General features: G+C 35.5%; 2 protein-coding genes across 6 annotated transcripts in view; one reads left to right on the forward strand and one right to left on the reverse strand.

Moving 5' to 3' along the window:
• The window catches only part of LOC125646648 (tetratricopeptide repeat protein 39C-like), a 37,253-nt gene extending 37,109 nt beyond the window's left edge, over positions 1 to 144 (reverse strand). The window contains exon 1 of the mRNA XM_048873116.2: positions 31 to 144. The gene's annotated coding sequence lies outside the window, so the exon portion shown is untranslated. The remainder of the gene's footprint in view (positions 1 to 30) is intronic.
• LOC125646655 (snRNA-activating protein complex subunit 5-like) lies at positions 93 to 20,736 on the forward strand. Of its 5 annotated transcripts, none has more exons than XM_056142421.1 (5): positions 93 to 232; positions 15,053 to 15,369; positions 15,846 to 16,158; positions 17,772 to 17,981; positions 19,942 to 20,736. In XM_056142421.1, exons 4-5 carry the CDS (start codon positions 17,790 to 17,792, stop codon positions 20,092 to 20,094), a joined length of 345 nt encoding a protein of 114 aa, XP_055998396.1. In that variant the 5' UTR covers positions 93 to 232; positions 15,053 to 15,369; positions 15,846 to 16,158; positions 17,772 to 17,789; the 3' UTR covers positions 20,095 to 20,736. The 5 variants fall into 5 exon arrangements, with proteins under 5 accessions (XP_055998396.1, XP_048729086.2, XP_055998394.1 ...); XM_056142419.1 differs by lacking the exon at positions 15,846 to 16,158 and adding an exon at positions 13,463 to 13,655 and having other exon boundaries at positions 105 to 232; XM_056142420.1 differs by lacking the exon at positions 15,846 to 16,158 and adding an exon at positions 13,463 to 13,532 and having other exon boundaries at positions 105 to 232.
• Positions 20,737 to 21,100: the final 364 nt, after the last annotated feature.

The raw sequence follows: 21,100 nt of genomic DNA on the forward strand, positions 1-21,100 counted from the left end.
TTCATAATAGTATATAGCTGTTAATCATACCTTATTACTAATTTTGATACATTGTCCACATTCGCAGATTGTTCTCAACTTGAGGGAAAAGTCCGAGCTGTGTCCGAGGTGTGCCGAGTGGCAAAACGTCGCAAAAACGAAAGTACGTGGTGTGGCGGCACGCTGGAGAGTGCATTGCAGAAATACAGTGCTCAAACAAAAACTGTTGACTGTTGTTACGCAACTTTAAGAGGTAAAAAAAAACCAAAAAACCAATAGGGCAAAGTTTCATGATTTATTTCTCTCGATTTGAGACAATATATTCGCGACGAGCCCAGCTTTGCTTAAATTTAAAGTTCTCTTTCTGCCAATAACACCGGGTTCCAAGCATTCTCGCACATGGAGGTTTAAATGAATCAGCACATAGGCCTATTTATCGTTTCATTTACAAGATAATTCATTTATCAGAATATTGTACATATCTGAGGTAATACAATAATCAGTTAATTTGTACTCAGATAAAAGTGATTTAGAGTTGGGTATAGCAAGTGTGGATATTTATTCCCTTTATTAGAATGTTGGTTAAAACCGTTATAGCGAGATCGCTTTTAAAAAACAAGTTTCTACATATAATGAGATGAACATCTGTGTCGATTAAACTAGTAGAAAGTACATGCCTGCAGGTAGAGAGCAGTAATTATCATCTATTTGTGTGTACAATTTTACTTGATAATTATATTCTGTCATAACTGACCTTTGACCTATGGAGAGGGCTTATATAGGCATTGTGCCTGCGGCCTAATCCCATATGTATATTCTATATATATATATATTATACATGAATAAAATACTGTTAAAAAAAAAAATCAAATCATGATCACCATGACTAGGATGATGATATTTAGCGAATTACCGACAGTTCGGGCCCGCGACGTTTCGGGTCCGCGACTGTTCGGCACCTGGTGCGACGTTTCGGGAGTTTGATAACGACGGTTCGGGACTTCAGGTACGACGGTTCGGGAGTTTGTTCACAACAGTTCGGGTGTTGATTATTGAAATTATTTTTAAAAGAGGTGCACGATGGTTTGGAAGTTGCCATATGTCGCCCACCCGAACTGTTGATAGGTGTAATTCATGTAAAGTAACAAAATGCATAAATATTTATTTTGTTTGTGTTAAAATTTTGTTACTCAATGCATCAGTGGAAATTCGGGCTATGAAAGTTGCCGACATAATGAGATTACCGTTACACTGAAACAATAGACAATTATTTCAATGTTGTTGTTTCAAATCATGTTCTTATGAGAATACCAGAGGTTTGATTAGGAAATAAGGATGAAAATAATGTTTATAGAAATTTGTTTCAAATATAGGCCCTAGACGGTAACTTTTGATTATGACCTCTTGTTGTCGAACAATCGAATTACAATTGATTCTGTCTTTTATTTCTGCAATGAATACAGCATCTTAAAGCAATACAAGCTGTAACTGACGGCATTTTTTCAACTATCCAATTATGCATCAATTAACTTCTATCGGTATAACTGATATAATCCCCAAGATCTGAAGAAAAATTCAGCAAAATAAACAAGGGAATATTGTTTGAGAGTATACCTACAATAGCGTTTCATATAAACCGCCATTGCATCGTATACACGGACATGGGAATGATGATTGCCGAACATAATCGGGTTGCTGAGACTGACGTCATATACAAATAGGGAAACTGACGTGAGTAACTACACGTTCCGTTTGTTTAAAATATTGCATAGTTTCATGAATGGCAAGAAGTACTATAAGTGTAAGAAAGTAATGATTACGCATATGTGCAACTCAAATGAAATTTTGATTGTGAATTTTCTATAAAATTGACATGTTAAATTGTTTACAAATCTGACACGTGCTCAGTGCCTCTCATTCGGTTTTTTCCAAACTGGTGACCTCCGAAGTCAATTCACATCGGAAATTACGAGCAGGAATTACTGACAGGATGACAATGATTCATGAATCAACCTTTTCTGCTGATTGACAGGTTTATTGCTTCATATTTACTCTGATTCTATTAAGTTGTATGTTTCTAATCACAAATATGTTCAATATTTGTTCTTTTATTTTTCAATATATTTACCGTCAGTTACAGCTTGTATTGCTTTTTAAATATTCAGAGGTTTTTTGTTTTTTTTTATATTTTACTTTGAAAAAAGGGACGTAATACGATGCACATTGACAAATTAAGTCCAAACTCCATCCAAAATCATATATGATGAAAATTACGGGGTTTTTTTTATCAGTCTTTATACTGAGCTCAGTTGCCAATATGCTCTCACTGTGATGGTAAATTTATAACTACACAAATATGACATTTTATACTATTTTCTATGTAAGCTATCTTTAGCAGTGTTTTGACAAACTTTAAATTCAAACTACAGTGTATAGATCTATTTTTCAAGAACAGGTCATCATGTCTTAATTTCCAATTACAAATTGGCCTGTATCCGTTTAGAGTTGTAACCATCTGTAACCAAGTGTACCATGTGTAACCTAACCAAGACTGCAGACACATATATTCAGTTAAGGCTATGGGTTACATATATTTCTTACTTTCTTTTTTCATTCGATTTTATCTTGTACTCATTCTGTAACTTTTGTATCAAAGAAATACAGAGCATGTAACCTAGGGTACAAAAGTATCACCTTAAAACGAAGTCCTAATTTCTTGCCATATGTATCAAATACCAGAAAATTTCAAAGTGGTTTTAATGTGATTGAGAAATCTTTTATTTACATTTTAACATCACATGTTAACTGTGCTATAGTCACTATTCACAATAGAGTTTTAGTCACTATTCATAATCATAGAGCACTATTCACAATAGTCACTGTTCACAATAATAGATCAGTTAGCTAAACTTTATCTATTCCTACAAATCTGCTGTAAAACTCCCTATATTTGCCCTATAAACTGCCAAATAAATTCCTATAATCCTATATTTTTTAGACCAAAAGTGGCTTGACACCCTATTTATTCAATCAGTTTATTTTTGAGAATGAAATCTAAGTGTATTATCGATAAAGTTTGTATGTGAGATAGATTCTATATAATGTTTGTTAGTTAGAGAACTTTTTAATGCATTTTAGTTCTAAAGTCATGTGAAACAGGAGCTAATTTTTAAGATTTTAAAAATTTTAATTTCTGTTGTTATCAGTTTTACAAAATATCATATATTTTTTAAAGAATATCCAACTTTTATGGATTTTGCATTCATTCATCATTTGAATCTTGAATCAATCCTGCATACATTAATTCTGAAAAGTTTATAATCATTATAAACTTTTCATAAACCATAAAAATGAAAACTTTAATGAAGTTTTTAAGCCTAATGAAGATTGAAAGACAGGAAATACTTTTTGATTCACAAGTGAAAATTTATATTGACCCAATTATGTATTTATCTATTGACGGATAAGTCACATGTATCAGAATTTTAATCAGTAGAGAAAAGAATCTCTCTCTCTCTCTGTCTCTCTCTCTCTCTATATATATATATATATAAACTCTAAACACTTTGTAGAAATATTTTGACAGTGTTACCGGTTTTCTTCTGCCGTGTTTTAAGAAAACCAGTAACACGGTCGAAACATTTCTACAAAGTGTTTACAATTTTTTATATATATATATTTTACTTCGAAAAAAGAGACTTTATATATATATATAATTTATTTGCCAACTCCCGAACTGTTGTGCCCGAAACGTTGCGCACCCGAACTGTCGTCATTGAACTCCCGAATCGTCGTCGCCGAACTCCCGAACTGTCGGTGCAAATTCCGAAACGTCGTACATGCCAAGTCCCGAACCTTCGCGCACCCGAAACGTCGCGCACCCATATTTAGCTAATTGCTTTGGACAGCATGTGAAGTTAAAAATAGCGAAATTAACAATTCATGATAGAGCATTTTAACAGAGACTTAATCACGAGATACCGATACTATATATTAAGTTCTGTGTGAAATTAAATCTGAAGAGGTTGACAAAAGGAAGATAGGTCTATAGATTGTGACAATGTTGCTAGAGAATTGTGAAATTTCTGAAAAGAAGTGTTAGATGAGGACTAGTGATATTACATAAATTAATCTTTAATTAAAATATAAGAAATATGGACAATGATGAATCTACTTTCGCTTAGTACAAAATTTAAATAATCTTATAGAAAACCACCAGAAACATAATGAAAAAGTTCTTTATTTAAGCTTTTGGTGAAATAAAATTCCAAATGAATGTGTTTGAAGTTGATCACATGACATGTGATAAATATTTGATTCACATTAAACTGTACATAGAAGTTATTTGAGTAGATTATTTGCTTTTTGACAAAGTTTATAGAAAAGAATTAATAAATACATTTCATAATTTTACAAACATTATTTCGGATGAATTCATGTTCATATATGTAGGACTACATTTATATCAAAAGATACTTACTTATACTTACAAAGCCTTACATGATGAGTGCCCAATTTATATCAAACGATTACTAGGGATATATAAGCCTACCCGAAATCTTAGGTCTATAAAACAATCGGTCTCTCTAGTTGTTCCAAAAAGTCGAACCGTCACGTACGGGGATCGGTGTTTCAGAACAATATTGTGGAATGCCCTTCCAGAACATGTAAGGGACTATAGAACACAAGTCACTGAAAACACATTTTTTCCAAGACTAGTTTATATCATTTCAGTCATTCGTGTTTGCTGTTTCAGTGCATTAAGATTATCTGATCTGTTTTGACTGTGTGTTTTAGTTTTCGAGTACCATTTTGTGATGTTTTATTTAAAATTTTTTTTTATGTTTCAATGTATTATAACGGAGACATCATATGCTGTGTGTGTATTTGATTATTATTTCAATACGCCCTGAAACTGATGTTTATTCTTATCTAGCATATTTATGGTATCTTGTGTTTTCATGTTTTATATGTTCAATCAGGATAGGTACAGCTACGGACTGTTTACATGTGATAACACCTTTTATATCATTGCTTTTTAATGTTTTATTTATTTTCTATGTATTATGTGTGTAACATTCTGTAGTAAGGTATATCTGCATTGTAAAGCACCTTTAAGCGAACATAGCGTATGAAAAGGGTGCTATATAAATATGGTATTATTATTTTAATATTATTAAAACACAGATCAACTATTAGTTCTTAAAATGCTGACTTTGAATATTTAACAAGATATAAAATAATGCTCCATACATCTTGTTATACCCGGAGGTCTCCGTACAGCAAAAAATACGTATTTTAATTTTTAAAATTTTTATGAATCCTTAATTGATTAATTAATGAACTCTAAGGGAAATTAAGATTTTGGCAATCTGCTGGGGTAATGATAGTTAATTGTAATGGATTATTATACCCCCCGAACGAAGTTCGGGGGGGGGGGGTATATAGGTATGTCTGTCTGTGCAGATTCGTGTCCGGGCCATAACTTCTTTGTTCTTTGACTTAGGCATACCATATGTGGCACACAGGTGGATCACCATGAGACAAAGTGTTGAGTACCTTCATGACCTCTATATGACCTTGACCCTTGACCTCAAGGTCAAAATTAAAGGTTTTTTTAAAGGTTTTTTACAATGGATTTGTGTCCGGGCCATAACTTCTTTGTTCTTTGACATAGGCATAGCATATTTGACACATGAGTGTATCACCATGAGCCGATGTCTCAGGTACCTTCATGACCTTCATGACCTCTATATGACCTTGAACTTTGACCTCAAGGTCAAAATTGATTATAGGGTTTTGACATAGTCATACCATAAGACATGGGTGTATCACCATGAGACTATGTGTCATGTACATTCATGACCTCTTTATGACCTTGACCTTTGATCTCAAGGTCAAAATTATAGGTTTATGCCATGGATTTGTGTCCGGACTATATCTTCCATTTTCTTCTACAAAGGCATACCATATTTTTATACTCAGGAAAGAGGTAATTTATACCTATTAACAACACCCTTTGGGAGATTGGGGTAAGCGGGGGGTATTCTTAGTGAGCATTGCTCACAGTACCTCTTGTTTCTTTTAAATAGAGTGATCAAGATTTTTATTAAGAATCCATCATAAATATGTCCATGTGGCAGGGTTGGAAATTAAATTCCGACTGACCTCTCATTATGGTCTATTTCTCAGGTGAACAAGGGCGAAATTTCACCCTTAGACTTATTTCAGAATGCATCTCGTGTTTCCATCAGACTAATGAATTAAATTTTACACGAGAAAAGCAACATACTGAGGTCTGTTTCCCTTCTTGAGGCATAGGCTATCCTCCAATGTCCCTGTTCCTGTGTCACTTTTCAGTTCCATCTAGTTGTGGCGTATTTGTTTAGTGTCAGCCACTGGGCAGTTCTTGGATCTCTTTTTCCTCTCCCCTAGTTTCTAGGACAGGGCCTGGTCAGTGCTGGGTGATATGGTTCTAGGACAGGGCCTGGTCAGTGCTGGGTGATATGGTTCTAGGACAGGGCCTGGTCAGTGCTGGGTGATATGGTTCTAGGACAGGGTCTGGTCAGTGCTGGGTGATATGGTTCTAGGACAGGGCCTGGTCAGTGCTGGGTGATATGGTTCTAGGACAGGGCCTGGTCAGTGCTGGGTGATATGGTTCTAGGACAGGGTCTGGTCAGTGCTGGGTGATATGGTTCTAGGACAGGGCCTGGTCAGTGCTGGGTGATATGGTTCTAGGACAGGGCCTGGTCAGTGCTGGGTGATTTGTTTTTGCAGGATGTGCCTGATCTTTCCTTCTTAATCTCATCTCATGATAGTAGTTAGTTGATTCTTTGCTGTAGATCTTTATTGCTAACACCAGCCAGTAAATGTGAAGGATTTTTCATGAACAAGTGTTGGTGAATGTCTGGATATTTTTATGCCCCCCTTCAAAGAAGAGGGGCATATTGGTTTGCACCTGTCGATCGGTAGACCACATGTTGTCCGCTCAATATCTTGAGAACCATTCACTTGATCGTAATGATATTTCATATGTGGGTTGGTTATGAAAAGAAGAAGACCCCTATTGTTTTTCAGGTCAAAAGGTTAAAGGTCAAGGGTCAATCTACACTGGACATAGGAATATGCTGTCCGCTCAGTATCTTGAGAACCCTTTGCTCGAGTTGGTACACTGGTACATCTTAAGGAGTAGATGACCCCAATTGATTTTGAGGTCACCTGGTCAAAGGTCAAGGGTCAAACTGGACATAGGAATATATTGACCACTCAATGTCACGAGAATCCTTTGCTTGACAGACATCAAACTTGGTACACTGGTATATCTTTAGAAGAAGATGACCCCTATTGATTTTAAGGTCACATGGTCAAAGGTCAAGGGTCAAACTGAACATTGGAATATACTGTCCGCTCAGTATCTTGAGAACCCTTTGCTTGACAGACATCGAACTTGGTACACTGGTACATCTTCAGGAGAAGATGACCCCTATTGAATTTGAGGTCACATGGTCAAAGGTCAAACTGGACATAGGTATATACTGTCTGCTCAATATCTTGAGAACCCTTTGCTTGACAGACATCAAACTTTGTACACTGGTACATCTTCAGGAGAAGATGACTACGAATGATTTTGAGGTCACATGGTCAAGGGTCAAACTGGACATAGGAATATACTGTCTGTTCAATATCTTGAGAATCCTTTGCTTGACAGATTAAACTTGGTACATTGGTACATCATCAGGAGAAGTTGACACCTATTGATTTTGAGGTCATGTGGTCAAAGGTCAAACTGGACATAGGAATATACAGTCCACTCAATATCTTGAGAACCCTTTGCTTTACAGACATCAAACTTGGTTCACTGGTACATCTTCAGGAGAAGATGACTACTAATGATTTTGAGGTCACATGGTCAAAGGTCAAACCGGACATAGGAATATACTGTCCGTTTAATATCTTGAGAACCCTTTGCTTGACAGACATCAAACTTGATACACTGGTACATCTTCAGGAGTTGATGACCCCTATTGATTTTGAGGTCACATGGTCAATCCACTCTTGACATAGGAAGATATTGTCTGCTCAATATTTTGAATTGATGATACTACTCTCAATTAAATAATATGTGTGTATAACCCTTTTCAATTTTGCACCATGAGGGGCATATGTGTTTTACAAACATCTCTTGTTAGCTCTTCTGAGCCAAAGGCTCAAAGAGCTAATGCTATGGCCATTTGTGCGGTGTGCGGTGTGCGTAAACTTTTTAGAAAAAGGGCTATAACTCAAGAACCCCTTGGCCAATTTTTTTCAAATTTGTTACAGGGTATCATTGGCCCAAGGGCTTTCATACATACTAAATATAGGGATGTGACCCTTTAACAAGGGGAGATAATCAGGAAAATACAAAAAAAAATAGTGGTTGCTAAAAAATCTTCTTCTCAAGAACCACAGGGCAGATTATCACCAAACTTACACATAAGGATGAGGATATGTTGTAGATTAAAAAATTGTTCAAGGCATTACCCTGGGGCAAAGGGCGTGGTCTCAAGGTCACTTCAAAGTTGACCTAAATTTAAATTTTTTTTAAATTCCTTAAATCTTAGATATTTTAGTCATTATAAGGACTAGGATCATCAAATTTTGACAGTTGATGCATCTTAGGACCTTGTGTCAAGTTGTCTCAAAAGTAGGTCACGGTGACCTACTTTTTGAATTTTGCAGGTATTTATTTTAAAATTAATTTTGATGCATATCTTGGACACCTTGAAGCCTATGATCATCAAAACTTGTCAGTTGGTGGATCATGGGACCTTGAAATGCGTCAACTGAAAAATAGGTCACCGTGACCTACTTTCTGAATTTTATGGCTTATCATTTATAGATATATTTTAAGTTGTTATTTCAAATACCGAGAGGTTTAGAATCATCAAATCTTGTAAGTTGATGCATCTTGAGGCCTTGAAACATATTTATAAAAAAGTAGGTCACAGTGACCTACTTTTTGAATTTTGCAGATATTCAAATTTCACATTTTCAATTTTAGATGCATATTTTGGGCACTGTAAAACCTAGGAGCATCAAACTTTGTCAGTTGATGCGTCTTCAGTCTTCGGTTTGTGTCGACCAAAAAGTAGGTCACCGTGACCTACTTTTGGTATTTGACAGCTAAATTACTATATTTCAGACACTATTTGACCTACAATCATCAAACTTTGTCAGTTGATGCGTCTTGAGTCTTCGGAGTGTATTGACCAAAAAGTAGGTCACTGTGGCCTACTTTTGGCATTTGACAGTTATATTTATATATTTCAGTCACTAATTGACCTACAATCATCAAACTTTGACAGTTGATGCATCTTGAGTCAACGGAGTGTGTCGACCAAAAAGTAGGTCACCTTGACCTACTTTTGGAATTTGACGGCTATATTTATATATTTCAAATACGATTTGACCTACAGTCATCAAACTTTGTCAGTTGATGGGTCTTGCATGTTCGAAGGGTTTCGACCAAAAAGTAGGTCAACTTGACCTACTTTTGGAATTGGACACCTATATTTATATATTTCAGATACTATTTGACCTACAGTCATCAAACTTTGTCAGTTGTTGGGTCTTGCATGTTTGAAGGGTGTTGACGAAAAAAATAGGTCACCTTGACCTACTTTTGGAATTTGACGGCTATATTTATATATTTCAGATACTATTTGACCTACAGTCATCAAACTTTGTCAGTTGTTGGGTCTTGCATGTTTGAAGGGTGTTGACGAAAAAGTAGGTCACCTTGACCTACTTTTGGAATTTGACGGCTATATTTATATATTTCAGATACTATTTGACCTACAGTCATCAAACTTTGTCAGTTGATGGGTCTTGCATGTTCGGAGTTCGCTGACCAAAAAGTAGGTCACCATGACCTACGATTGGAATTTGACAGCTATATTTCAATATTCAGATACTAATTGGCTTAAAATCATCAAACTTTGTCAGTTGATATTTCTTGGGTTCTCAAAATGTGTAGACCAAAAAGTAGGTCACATTGACCTACTTTTTTTGAATTCTTAGGATTTAACTAAAGATTTAGAATACTAAGAGGCTAAGAATAGAAATGGTGGGGTTGTACAATTTATCAGAAGAGCGATTCTAGGCCCTTGGGCCTCTTGTTCTTAAATGTTTCATAACTGTATGATAATTATCTTAAATGTGCTGTATCAATAATCATGTCATAGAATCTTCACAATTAATAGCTGACAGTTTTCCCGCAATATGACGTCATATTTACTAAATTATCACAACAAGTTAGCAGTTCAAATTAAATAGTCAAAGTGAACAGTTGGGTTGTCCATTCAACATGATTTTCTCACACAATGATAGGACTGATAGAACAGGACTGATATAACGTAAATTAAAAGAGGAGCTTAAATTTAAATTTCATGAAAACTTCCTGACATAGTGCAGATTCAAGTTTGTTGAAATCATCGCCCAGGGGGTAGGATGAGGCCACAATAGGGGATTAAAGTTTTGCCTACTGATATATAGAAAAATCTTTAAAAATCTTCTTCTCAAGAACCACTGGGCTAGAAAAGTTTATGGTGAGCAATTCGCAGACGTCGCGACGTGACGAGCTCGCTCCAATGATTACGCAATTTAGTCACATGATTTGCTCTTCATCAGCTGAAAAATGATGGGGACTACCTATAACGCTTCCGGAAAAATGTCGCCGTCACTGCGGAATACTTCATTGACAACCCCGTAGATAAAACAAATAAATAGTTTGGAAAGTACCACAAATGATTTTAAATTCCAGACAAGCTTTCCCATACTTTCGTACATTTTATTGTGGATAATTCTTGATTTGAAAGAAAAACAATCGCAGCTAATGATGACGTCACAATGTACTGTTTACATCAACCGCATTATATTTCCCGTGTTAGATGAATTGCCTCATGTCGTGTTGTAAGATGTTATGGGGTCTTCGCTTGTCTCAACGGTCACACTGTAAAATAATGGCCCCGGGGGGTAGGATGGGGCCACTATAGGGATCAAAGTCTTACATATTATATAAAGAAAATCTTTAATAATCTTCTTAATCTGAAGATCCATTGGGCCAAAGAAGTTTATATTTACAGAGCTGCCAACCCTCACGATTTTGGCGTAAGGCTTACGATTTTAGGGCCGAAAATACGCCTTACGATTTCACTGTACATCTTCCAATTTTCGCTTATTTGACATTTCGAAATTTTTAGAGCTGTCCGTCATTGGTTTTTACTTTTATAATAAACAAGCTATAGTTGTTGCTACGTTTGTTTGCATAGTCTATATCTATACAGAGTCTCAATCATTTTAATGCTTTGAAATAAACATTATGGCAGCTGCTACTAAACGTAAAGCACGTGTTGATGGAAATAACAACAATCCTCCCCCTAAGAAGAAAACCTAATGGAGCTAGAAATTCAAAGAACAATATGCAAGTACACTGTAAACATCTACATGTGTATTCGTTTCAAAGTCAGAAAGGGGGAGTTTGTATAAGTGTACAATCTGTTTGACAAACTTCAACATTTCTTACGGTGGCGAAAATGACATAAAAAAAGAATTGCCTGAATAACTGATTCAGTAACTAAAATCATTTTTTTTTAAAATTGTCAGAATAACTGACACAGTAACTGTAAAATTATATATCATTATACTAATGTAACAATATTTTATACACAAGTTTTAGGCCAAGTAAAATTAATTGGTAGATTATCATTCCCGCCCGCCCCTCAAAAATCGCCCCGCCCCGATTTTTTTTATTTTTCAAAATTACGATTTCTGGATATTTTTATGTCCGATCCGGTATCGTAAACATACTTTGTTTCACTTTGCCTTTTAGAAACCCAAATACACATGTAATTATGATTTATAAAGCCTTTTTTCAATGAGAGAAGGCATTTTCGAGGTCAAGAATACCATGGTGAAAAATAAAAAATAAAAAATAAAATCCTCCCACCCGCCCCATTTTTTTGTGAAGTTTGAATGATAATCTACTAATTAATTTTACTTGGCCTTAGAAAGTAAAATCAATAAAAGATGTATTTGATCTTTTGCAGTCGTAAAATGCATAACAATTAGTATGTCTAAATTCATTAAATTTGCATTTGAAATGTGCCTAAAATTGCTCAGGTTACATATTTATTCAGAAAAGATCTCCAGCGGCCTAGGCGCTTCCCTGACCTCCACCTTACGATTTTCCATTTTATAATGTTAATGTTTGCAGCTCTGTATTTACATGAAAGCTTTCTGATATAGTGCAGATTTAAGTTTGTAAAAATCATGACCCCCCCCCCCCCCCTGGGGTAGGTTGGGGCCATAATAGTGATCAAAGTTTTACATGCAAATATGTATGGAAAAATCTTTAGATATGGGCCTAGGTGACTCAGGTGAGCGATGTGACCCATGGGCCTCTTGTTTGAAATTTCCAGATGCTTCTGAAGGTTCTGAAAGTTGTTCTTGCCTTTCCAATACAAGTCTTCACATCTGCATCTGTTCCTCCACATTAGTTGATGACATTACTCGGGTAGATGAATGGTTACACTTCCTGTAAGTTTCACAGGTTCTGAGCTGGATGTGTTGACTCTCAGTACTCAGATTTTTTGGATGTTTAGGCCCACTTGCGAGGAGATGGAGACCAATCTTGATGTCATGTTTTGCATCTGTTGATGACTGATCAGGCCTGGATCATCTGTGTCTAAGCCATCCAGTCGCGTCCACAGGGTCCCCTGACTGCCAGATTTTGTCCCATCTGTCATCTTCATTATCCAATCAACCATTCTGCAGTGCCAGAGTAACTGCCAAAGGAGGCTGTGAAATGCTCTGTGATAATCATCAAAGTTTATGTATTGCAAGCTAGGTGTTCCATTCCAGGAATTGGTGGATCGCCGAAATTTTGAGTGATGGAAGCATTAGCCAATCAGAGAGCTCCATTTACACACACATTGTGCAGCAAGGGATGTGCCGCCATTTTGCCTGACAACAAGCGAAAAGTCGAAATTTCATCAGATTGTTTACATTGGTGTATGACAACTCAATTATGGTGAAATGTTGCTGTTAGGGCACTTGTAACACTGATAGCAAGGATGATCCACAGCGCGGTAATCTGGTCAGTGTAGGATCTGCTGCATCAAGAAAGCCTGTCTCGATTCATCAACTACATCTCTCATTTGCTCTGACCTTCATTATATAAATTGATTTTTTGTCAGAACTTGGACTAATAGAGACATGGAATCTTCAACAATGATTATTTAATGATAAGGCCTACAAATGGGTATGACCTTGACCTCTGACCTTGATCTTAAAAACTAGCCTAACTGTCAAACCTGGACTGATAGAAACATGGGATATTCAACAATGATGATTAGATTTTGAGTCCTACAAACTAATATCAAGGTAAAATGACTTCAGTAACCTTGACATTTGATGTTTATCATAAAAACTTTTACATCTTCAGAACCTTGACTAGTAGAGACATGGGATCTACAATGATGATTGGATGATGGAGCCCATCAACTAGTGTCAAGGTCAAGTTACTTTGATGACCTTAACCTATGACTTTGGTCATAAAAACCAGTATAACTTCAGAACATGGACTGGAGGAGACATGGGATCTTGCACAGGGATGATTAATACAAAAACTTGTACATGTATGATAAAGATAATAAAGTTGGTGCTTCGTTAGGGAGGCTTTGTAATTATAATCATATCTTGTTAAAATCAAACAAATGCTTTCTGAGGTTAAATTGATGAATGATTAGGAAGCAAACATTGAAATCAAAGAAAGCAATGCATGTGTGGGTAGTGAAGTAGTTAGCTTATCATTAGTATGGCCCTAGGCTGGTGTTATCCTCCAGAATAGAGTACAGTGATTATCAATTGAATTATAATTAGATCCTTTGATCACTTGCTCAGTCATGTGGGTTTCTGCCAAGTTCTCCAATTTCCTCCTATGCACCTTTACTTTGCAAGTTTTATTATTAGTTTGTGTTAAATCAGGTCAAATACATCATTTACTTAATTAAGGAAGCCTCATACACTACTAAAAATGGACAATAATCTCATGCTTGACATGTCACTCAAGTAATAATGAAAGGATACAACCAAAGTAAACATGGGGTATCCATTCTAGTTTTTGAGGGGGGAAAATATTTGAATATTCAGATTTTACAAAGTAAACAGTAGAAGATAAAAGAAATGTTAAAGCCATCAATAGGAATCAAACTCATCCACTCTAACATTGTAGATTTGCTGTCATTACTCATTTCTGGTTTGTAGTAACTATTACCTACCAATATGTATACCCTTTGGGTATTTTAAAAACAAAAAACTATAAAATGTAAATCAGGGGCAGATCACTCAATGTAAATCAGGGGCAGGTCACTCAAATGGATAAAAACTGGTGTTTCTGGTGTGTAGTGTTTTGGAAGTAAACAAAATTGTGTTTTGGGTAATAATGAAAATACACAAATAAATTGTTTTATTCTTATGTCTTGTAACAAGAAATGAAGCAAAATTAAAATATGATATATTTATAGTTTGGGGGGAAAAATCTAAAAGATTTACTAAGGGTGGCTCACTACACTTGAAGAAGTTTATGAATTAATCATAAAAGAAATGATTATTTGCAAAAGGTACATGTCGAAAAGGCAACAAATACACAATTTTGGAGAGTAAAAACATTGTTTTCAAAAATTTATTTCAATGAATAACACAAAAGACGTCGGAAGATTTGAACTTGGGATCTGCGGGTCAGTAATCCGATACCTTATCCACTGAGCTAGGCTGTGATATACAAGCAAAGAGATCGATAGAAGTAATTTCACAAAACATTTGAATTGCCATTTTGTGATTAGTGTCATAAAATACCTTAAATTTTCAGGCTTTTGAAGGTCAAACCCAAACCATATACAGTCCTATATATATACAAAAGCACATAAAGGGTATTCATTGACCTTTAACCTTGAGATGCGTGGCATCATTTTGACATGTCGATTTTGTGAAAGTTGCTAAATTTCTAAATTTAGATTTATACGTGTATTGTCAGGGAAAATCTGTGGAGTACATGGAATCTGATAACCTGAAGCAAGAACAAAGAACAGTTCTCCGAGAGAGATTTCTCCGCATGTGTGCAGCCTTAACAGGACAATCTGCCAACATTTGTATGCATGAAAAGACAAATGTCCAGTGCATGCTAGGTCACATTGACATCAATGTCCAGCACATACAAGTCAAGGAACTTTTAACACCAATGGGAAAAATTCCTCATGCTGTTCTGCGCCTTGATGATGTAATTTCCATTCAGATTCCTGACCTAAAAAATAAGGATTTTTAACTCGTTTTATTCGTCAATCAAGATAACAGGTATGTAAGGTTATAATTATGTTTTAATGCAAGCATCATAAAATTATTATGAATACATTGTACTGATAACTGAAACTAAAATTAAATCAACAAAGACTGATATAGATTGCATCGCATGTAGTTGTGAAACTGGTATGTTTGTCAGTATGCTAAACTTTACTGTCAATTGAATAATACAGCACAATGACAAGTGAGAGAATGTTTTCAGTGATATATTTTCTTTCAGAAGTTAATGACTTATAGTAGTAGTTACTGGTCTTTGTCCTTTCAGAGAGAGTTTCTTTTTATTTTGTCCAGCGTTAAGAATGTTTTGTTTGTTAGTATGCTTTATGTCACATTCTTGAATTTTTCACTCATATTGAGACATCACCAGCTGTAGGTGAAGTGCCACAAATTTTGACCCATACTTGGCGCTTATGTCGTTGGCAGTGAGGGTTCTTTATTGTGCTTGTACCTGCTGTGACCTGTGTTTTTAGGGTCATATCCAAAAGATCCATGACTTTCACCTCAAATGCAGGGCACTAGGTGGAGGAGCAATCACTGTGTTAAACCTGTGTGACAAAGCATCTGGATCTGAACACAGGACTTCTGAACTCAAGACCATAAACTGAGAATAGACTTAAGTCTACATTTTTAATCCAGCTAACTTTTAAAATGAAATAAATTTGGACTTAAGTCTATTCTCAGTTTACCTGTGAAGGAAATGCCTTAACCACTACTATGACCACTAGGATGAATAATACACAAAAGAAATTGCAATGGAGGGAAAGTATAAGATATAATCTTATGGTAATGAAACTGAGCTGACCAGTTAGGTAACAATTTCTAATTGATTAGGATAATTACTGTCGATGTTTATTTATGCTTTTGTAAGATACTTTCTTTCAAAATATTGTGAGGATGTACTAATCTTCTTTAAGGAGATAATCTTCTTTAAGGAGGAATAACACACCAGAGAAATATGATATGGATGGAAAGTGGAGGATATGTACAATAATATTTTAAAATTGAAAACTTTCAGATTTATTTTATTTATAGTCTAAAAATGCAGTTTTAGTAGAAAGTAATCCCCAAAAGAAAATTAAATCCCTGCTGGACTCGAATCCGTGATCTACAGTTCAGCAGTCTACATGACTGACTGAGCTACTCAGCTATAGGCAGTCAAATTTAAAAGGAATGTACAAATATTGCTGATATATATATTTTCATTCATGCTTTAAAAGGAAGTCGGCCATTATGACAATGTAATATACCTCCTTAAATTCAATGTAACCTGTAATTGTTGGTGGTGTGTATATTTATGAAACTTAGCAATGCTGAGTTCCAAGTATAGTAATTTCATGTACCAGCTAGAAGCATAATGGCATTTTTTACAAATGATATGTACCTTACTGAGCTAATGCAAGAAAGACCTTGAAATAGTGAAGGAGTTAAGTAAATTATATTTCATTAATGTGTGGTGAATTTTTCACTCATATTGAGATGTCATCAGCTGTAGACCACAAACTTAGATCTGTGCAGTCATGAAGTGAATGCCCTAACTAAGATTTTGAGGTAGCAATCTTTAACCAGTGTACATGTATATGATACTGACTTTTATTTTCTGGAGATGCAGTTGAGATCTGGTCATAATAAAGATTTGTCACTGATTGCAGTTACATTTATTTAACTCCACATTTAAATAAAATTTGACGGTGTTTTACCTATTAGTAATAATTATTTTCATTATGTCGATTCGATATATCCCAATGTACTCGAAACAAAAGACACCAGAGTTTCACATCTGCTCTGTACTTAGATTTTTTACTGAACATAGATGTTAAGAACAAATTAACAACTCAACTTTATGACAGACAGGTTGACTTCAGCTTCTCTACCCTTAATTTCCCATATTTGTGTAGCAATATTCCATTATCACCTGTATATGGTGTTTATGTCTCTCAACTGATTCAATACGTAAGAACTTGTTTTGCCTATGGTCAGTTTTTAAATCGAGGCAGGCTACTGACAAACAGAGGGATATTAATGGGGTTTCAACAGTCTCATTTAAAGTCAGCATTTCGCAAATTTTATGGTCTATATAACGATCTAGCTTGCAAATACAAGCTGTCATTGGGTCAAATGCTGTCTGACATGTTTCATACGAATTGTTAGGCTGTTCTTGGCACACTGATTCTGACTATGAATTACTCCATTTACCTGATCAAGATATAGGGCTCACGGCGGGTGTGACCAGTCAACAGGGGATGCTTACTCCTCCTAGTCACCTCATCCCACCTCTGGTATATCCAGGGGACCGTGTTTGCCCAACTCTCTATTTTGTATTACTGATAGGAGTTATGAGATTGATCACTGTTCGTTATCTTCACCTTTTCATAAAAGACATGATTTTGTACTTTCAGTTTAGAATTTAGAATACAATGTCAGAACTGAAGGAATTGAAGCGACTGAAAGATGAAGAGAGAACATTGATGAATGTGGCCAGTAAGCTAAGTGACCAGTTAAACCGGTTAAAGGTGGAGGAATTAGCTCTCCTGAGTATGCTACACAAAGAGGAACTGCCAAATAGAGTAGAGTTAGTGGGGAAGGAAGAGGAGAAAAAGGAGACTCAGGTAAAGACACTAGGGTCTCTGTTTCAGGAGGAGAGCTTTGCAGTTCATCGTCTTTGCATATGAGATGCATATTTTGATCTCCTGGCACATTGTTCTTTAAACGTACATATGTTGATTTGCTGTTCACTGGTCTCTATATATGTATATATTTATCAAAAAAGGGGCATATTGCTTTGTACATGTTGGTCGATAGACCACATATTGTCTGCCCACTATCTTGAGAATCATTCACATGATTGTAATGGTATTTCATATGTGGGTTGGTAATGAGTAGAAGAGGACCCCTATTTATTTTCAAAAGGTCAAAGGTCAATTTACTCTGGATATAGGAATATACTGTCCACTCAATATCCTGAGAACCTTTTGCTTCACAAACATCAAACTTGGTACATTGATACACCATAAGGAGTAAATGACCCTTATTGATGTTGAGGTAATATGGTCAAGGATCAAACTGGACATAGGGATATATATTGACTGCTCAATATCTTGAGAATCCTTTGCTTGACAGATGTCAAACTTGGTACACTGGTGTGTCCTAAGGAGTAGATGACCCCTACTGATTTTGAGTCAAACTGGACATAGGAAGATACTGTCCACTCAATATCTTGAGAACCCTTTGCTTGACAGATATCAAACTCGGTACACTTGTACATCATAATGTGTCCCTATTGATTTTGAGGTCACATGGTCAAGGGTCAATCCACTCTATATGGTGTAGGGCTGGGGGTCTCAACCATATAAAATCATAAAGTGAGGGGAAGGGGATGACCTCTTCAACAATTACCCAACATAATGCTCCATGTATCTTTACATGAGCAGCAAGAATATGGTTTAGGGGTGAGGATCTTAACTGACCAGAAATAAATAATCTCAAGAGAAAGTTTGGAATAGTTCCACACTGCTAGCAAGCAGGAAATTCTATTTTAATGAGACATTCCTTGATAAAACGAAAGAAAATCATTTTTTTTAAAAAATGAAACAAAAATTCGACAGAGAATTTTAAAGATTTTCTCTCTCTCCTTCCTACCCAGTTTTTCAAAGAGAAAAAAAAAGCATTTCATAAACCTTAAAGTAAAAAGGTGCTGGTCTAATGAATAGAAGTACTCTAAAATGTTCTCAAATTATTATGTATTTTCACAAATATTCAGATATGTGATGACCCAATCCTTCTCCCACTAGCCCACAGGCAATTATATTGCTTGGGTTCAAATTTACTATAAAAGAGAAATCTTTGATATTGAATTCGAACCCAAGCGATATAATTGCCTGTGCACTAGCCAGTTCTACCTTTTAGTTTCACCCCATGTACAATGCATCTGTATAATGGGAGTTATTGTCAACTATATCATTTAAAATTGTCAACAATATCATTTAAAATTGTCAACAATATCATGTAAAACATGACACTAATTCCTATTGAACACCATAAAACAGATTGTTCATGGAATAATCCATCCACATTGTTACTGAATCCTTCAAACAGATAATGCATTACAAAATAAAACTAGTACCTCAGAAATACCTGGAACCTCGAGGGTTCTCAAAAACCAGGCTTAGATGTATAAATTTTCCAAAGAGGAATTGGTTCAGGAGTAATTCATTGTAATATAATAAATACAAATTCAATGTTCTTTAACATGACTTTGTGTTGATCTATTTCAAATGTGACAGCTAGGAGTTACAGGTGAATTGGAGGTGGGGGATTATTTGGGTGTAGTTGATTGGAGGTGGGGGATTATTTGGGTGTAGTTGATTGGAGTGGGTTTGGAAAGGGGTTTTCATCTCCCAAATTGTAATGAAAATTTTATAAGTATTGTGGCTTCTGCAGAAGTTCCTCTGGTACAAAGGAGAGTACATTAAGAGGTAGACACTTGTGTGTGGGTATAACTGTCTTATGACAGCATCTAGTTTTTCTTGATAGATGATAGATTTTATGGATTTTTTTTTTATATTGCAGCCATCTTCTTCACAACCAACTCCAGTGGAGACAGAAGAGTTAGTTCCCCTGGATCTCTCTGTGAACAGCCAGCAACAGAAAGAGGTAATGGAGGAGGAGGAGGAAGAAGAAGATGATGACCTCACAATGATGATGACACAGATAAATGGATGATGACCTCACAATGATGATGACACAGATAAATGGATGATGATATAAAGATAATGGTGGAGGTGAAAAACAACAACCAAAAACTGTGCTTTCAGAAATTGGTTCAGCTATTTTTAATAAAAAATTGTAAAATATTAGATCAATTTGTCCAGGTTACAATTTGATAACATTTGAATTTGATGATGCAAAATAATGGAACAAAGCATTTTCCTAGACTGGAATTATTTTACTGTATGTGTGGATTACTGAAGGAAGTGAAAATTGATTGAAGATTATATGTGAATTGCAAGATAATGCACTAGAGGTGAAAGTCCTCTTTGTGGGCAGGATGTGTTATAGTCCTTCTGAATTATTGCTCAGAAGTGAGAAAAAAAATGATTTTTATTCACACCATATGTTGTAACTACACTTGGAATGGACAGATTAGAATTTGGAAACTGAGGCAAGGGGGTTGTGGGGTTGCCATATGCCACAAGTGATTTATGATAGATAACATTACTAGATGTAGTGTGCCAAGACAATCACTACACTTCAGAATCTCCATCTCAAATGACATGTTTGTTACAATTGTATTAAATACTGTATTTTGAACATCTGTATTAATCTTCAATATAAAATGTTAATAGAATAAAAAAATAAACAGTTGTTTACTTGGAAACTTTTCAAATGGAAAAGACTGCTCCTGGTGGTAAATTTTCAATATTCTCGATCTCGGTAAATTTTCAATATTCTCGATCTCGTGTCCTTTTGAATGAGGCTTTACATCATGGATACTGATAATGAATATGTTGTGTCTTCCCAGAATCCTTCACTGACTACACATAATCAAGACTGTTGTGATTCCTAACAGAAAACTTGGATGTCTTATACAAGACTTGTCTTTTCTAGACAAATATCGGTAGATGTGTAGCAGTCGGTTTTCTATGCTCTTCTTTAGATGGTATGTTGGTACAGAGATTTCTGTCTGTTCACTCTATCCATCTGTCTGTTCTTAGACTAACTAATACTG

This window comes from Ostrea edulis, chromosome 6 (assembly GCF_947568905.1).
Source record: "Ostrea edulis chromosome 6, xbOstEdul1.1, whole genome shotgun sequence".
Lineage (NCBI taxonomy): Eukaryota > Metazoa > Mollusca > Bivalvia > Ostreida > Ostreidae > Ostrea > Ostrea edulis.

Bases quoted from the DNA above. Each gene is read 5' to 3' on its own strand.
- LOC125646655 (XM_056142421.1), top strand. From the start codon at position 17,790: ATGTCAGAACTGAAGGAATTGAAGCGACTGAAAGATGAAGAGAGAACA. The intron at 17,982-19,941 runs GTAAAGACACTA...TTTATATTGCAG, and splicing joins AGGAGAAAAAGGAGACTCAG to CCATCTTCTTCACAACCAAC.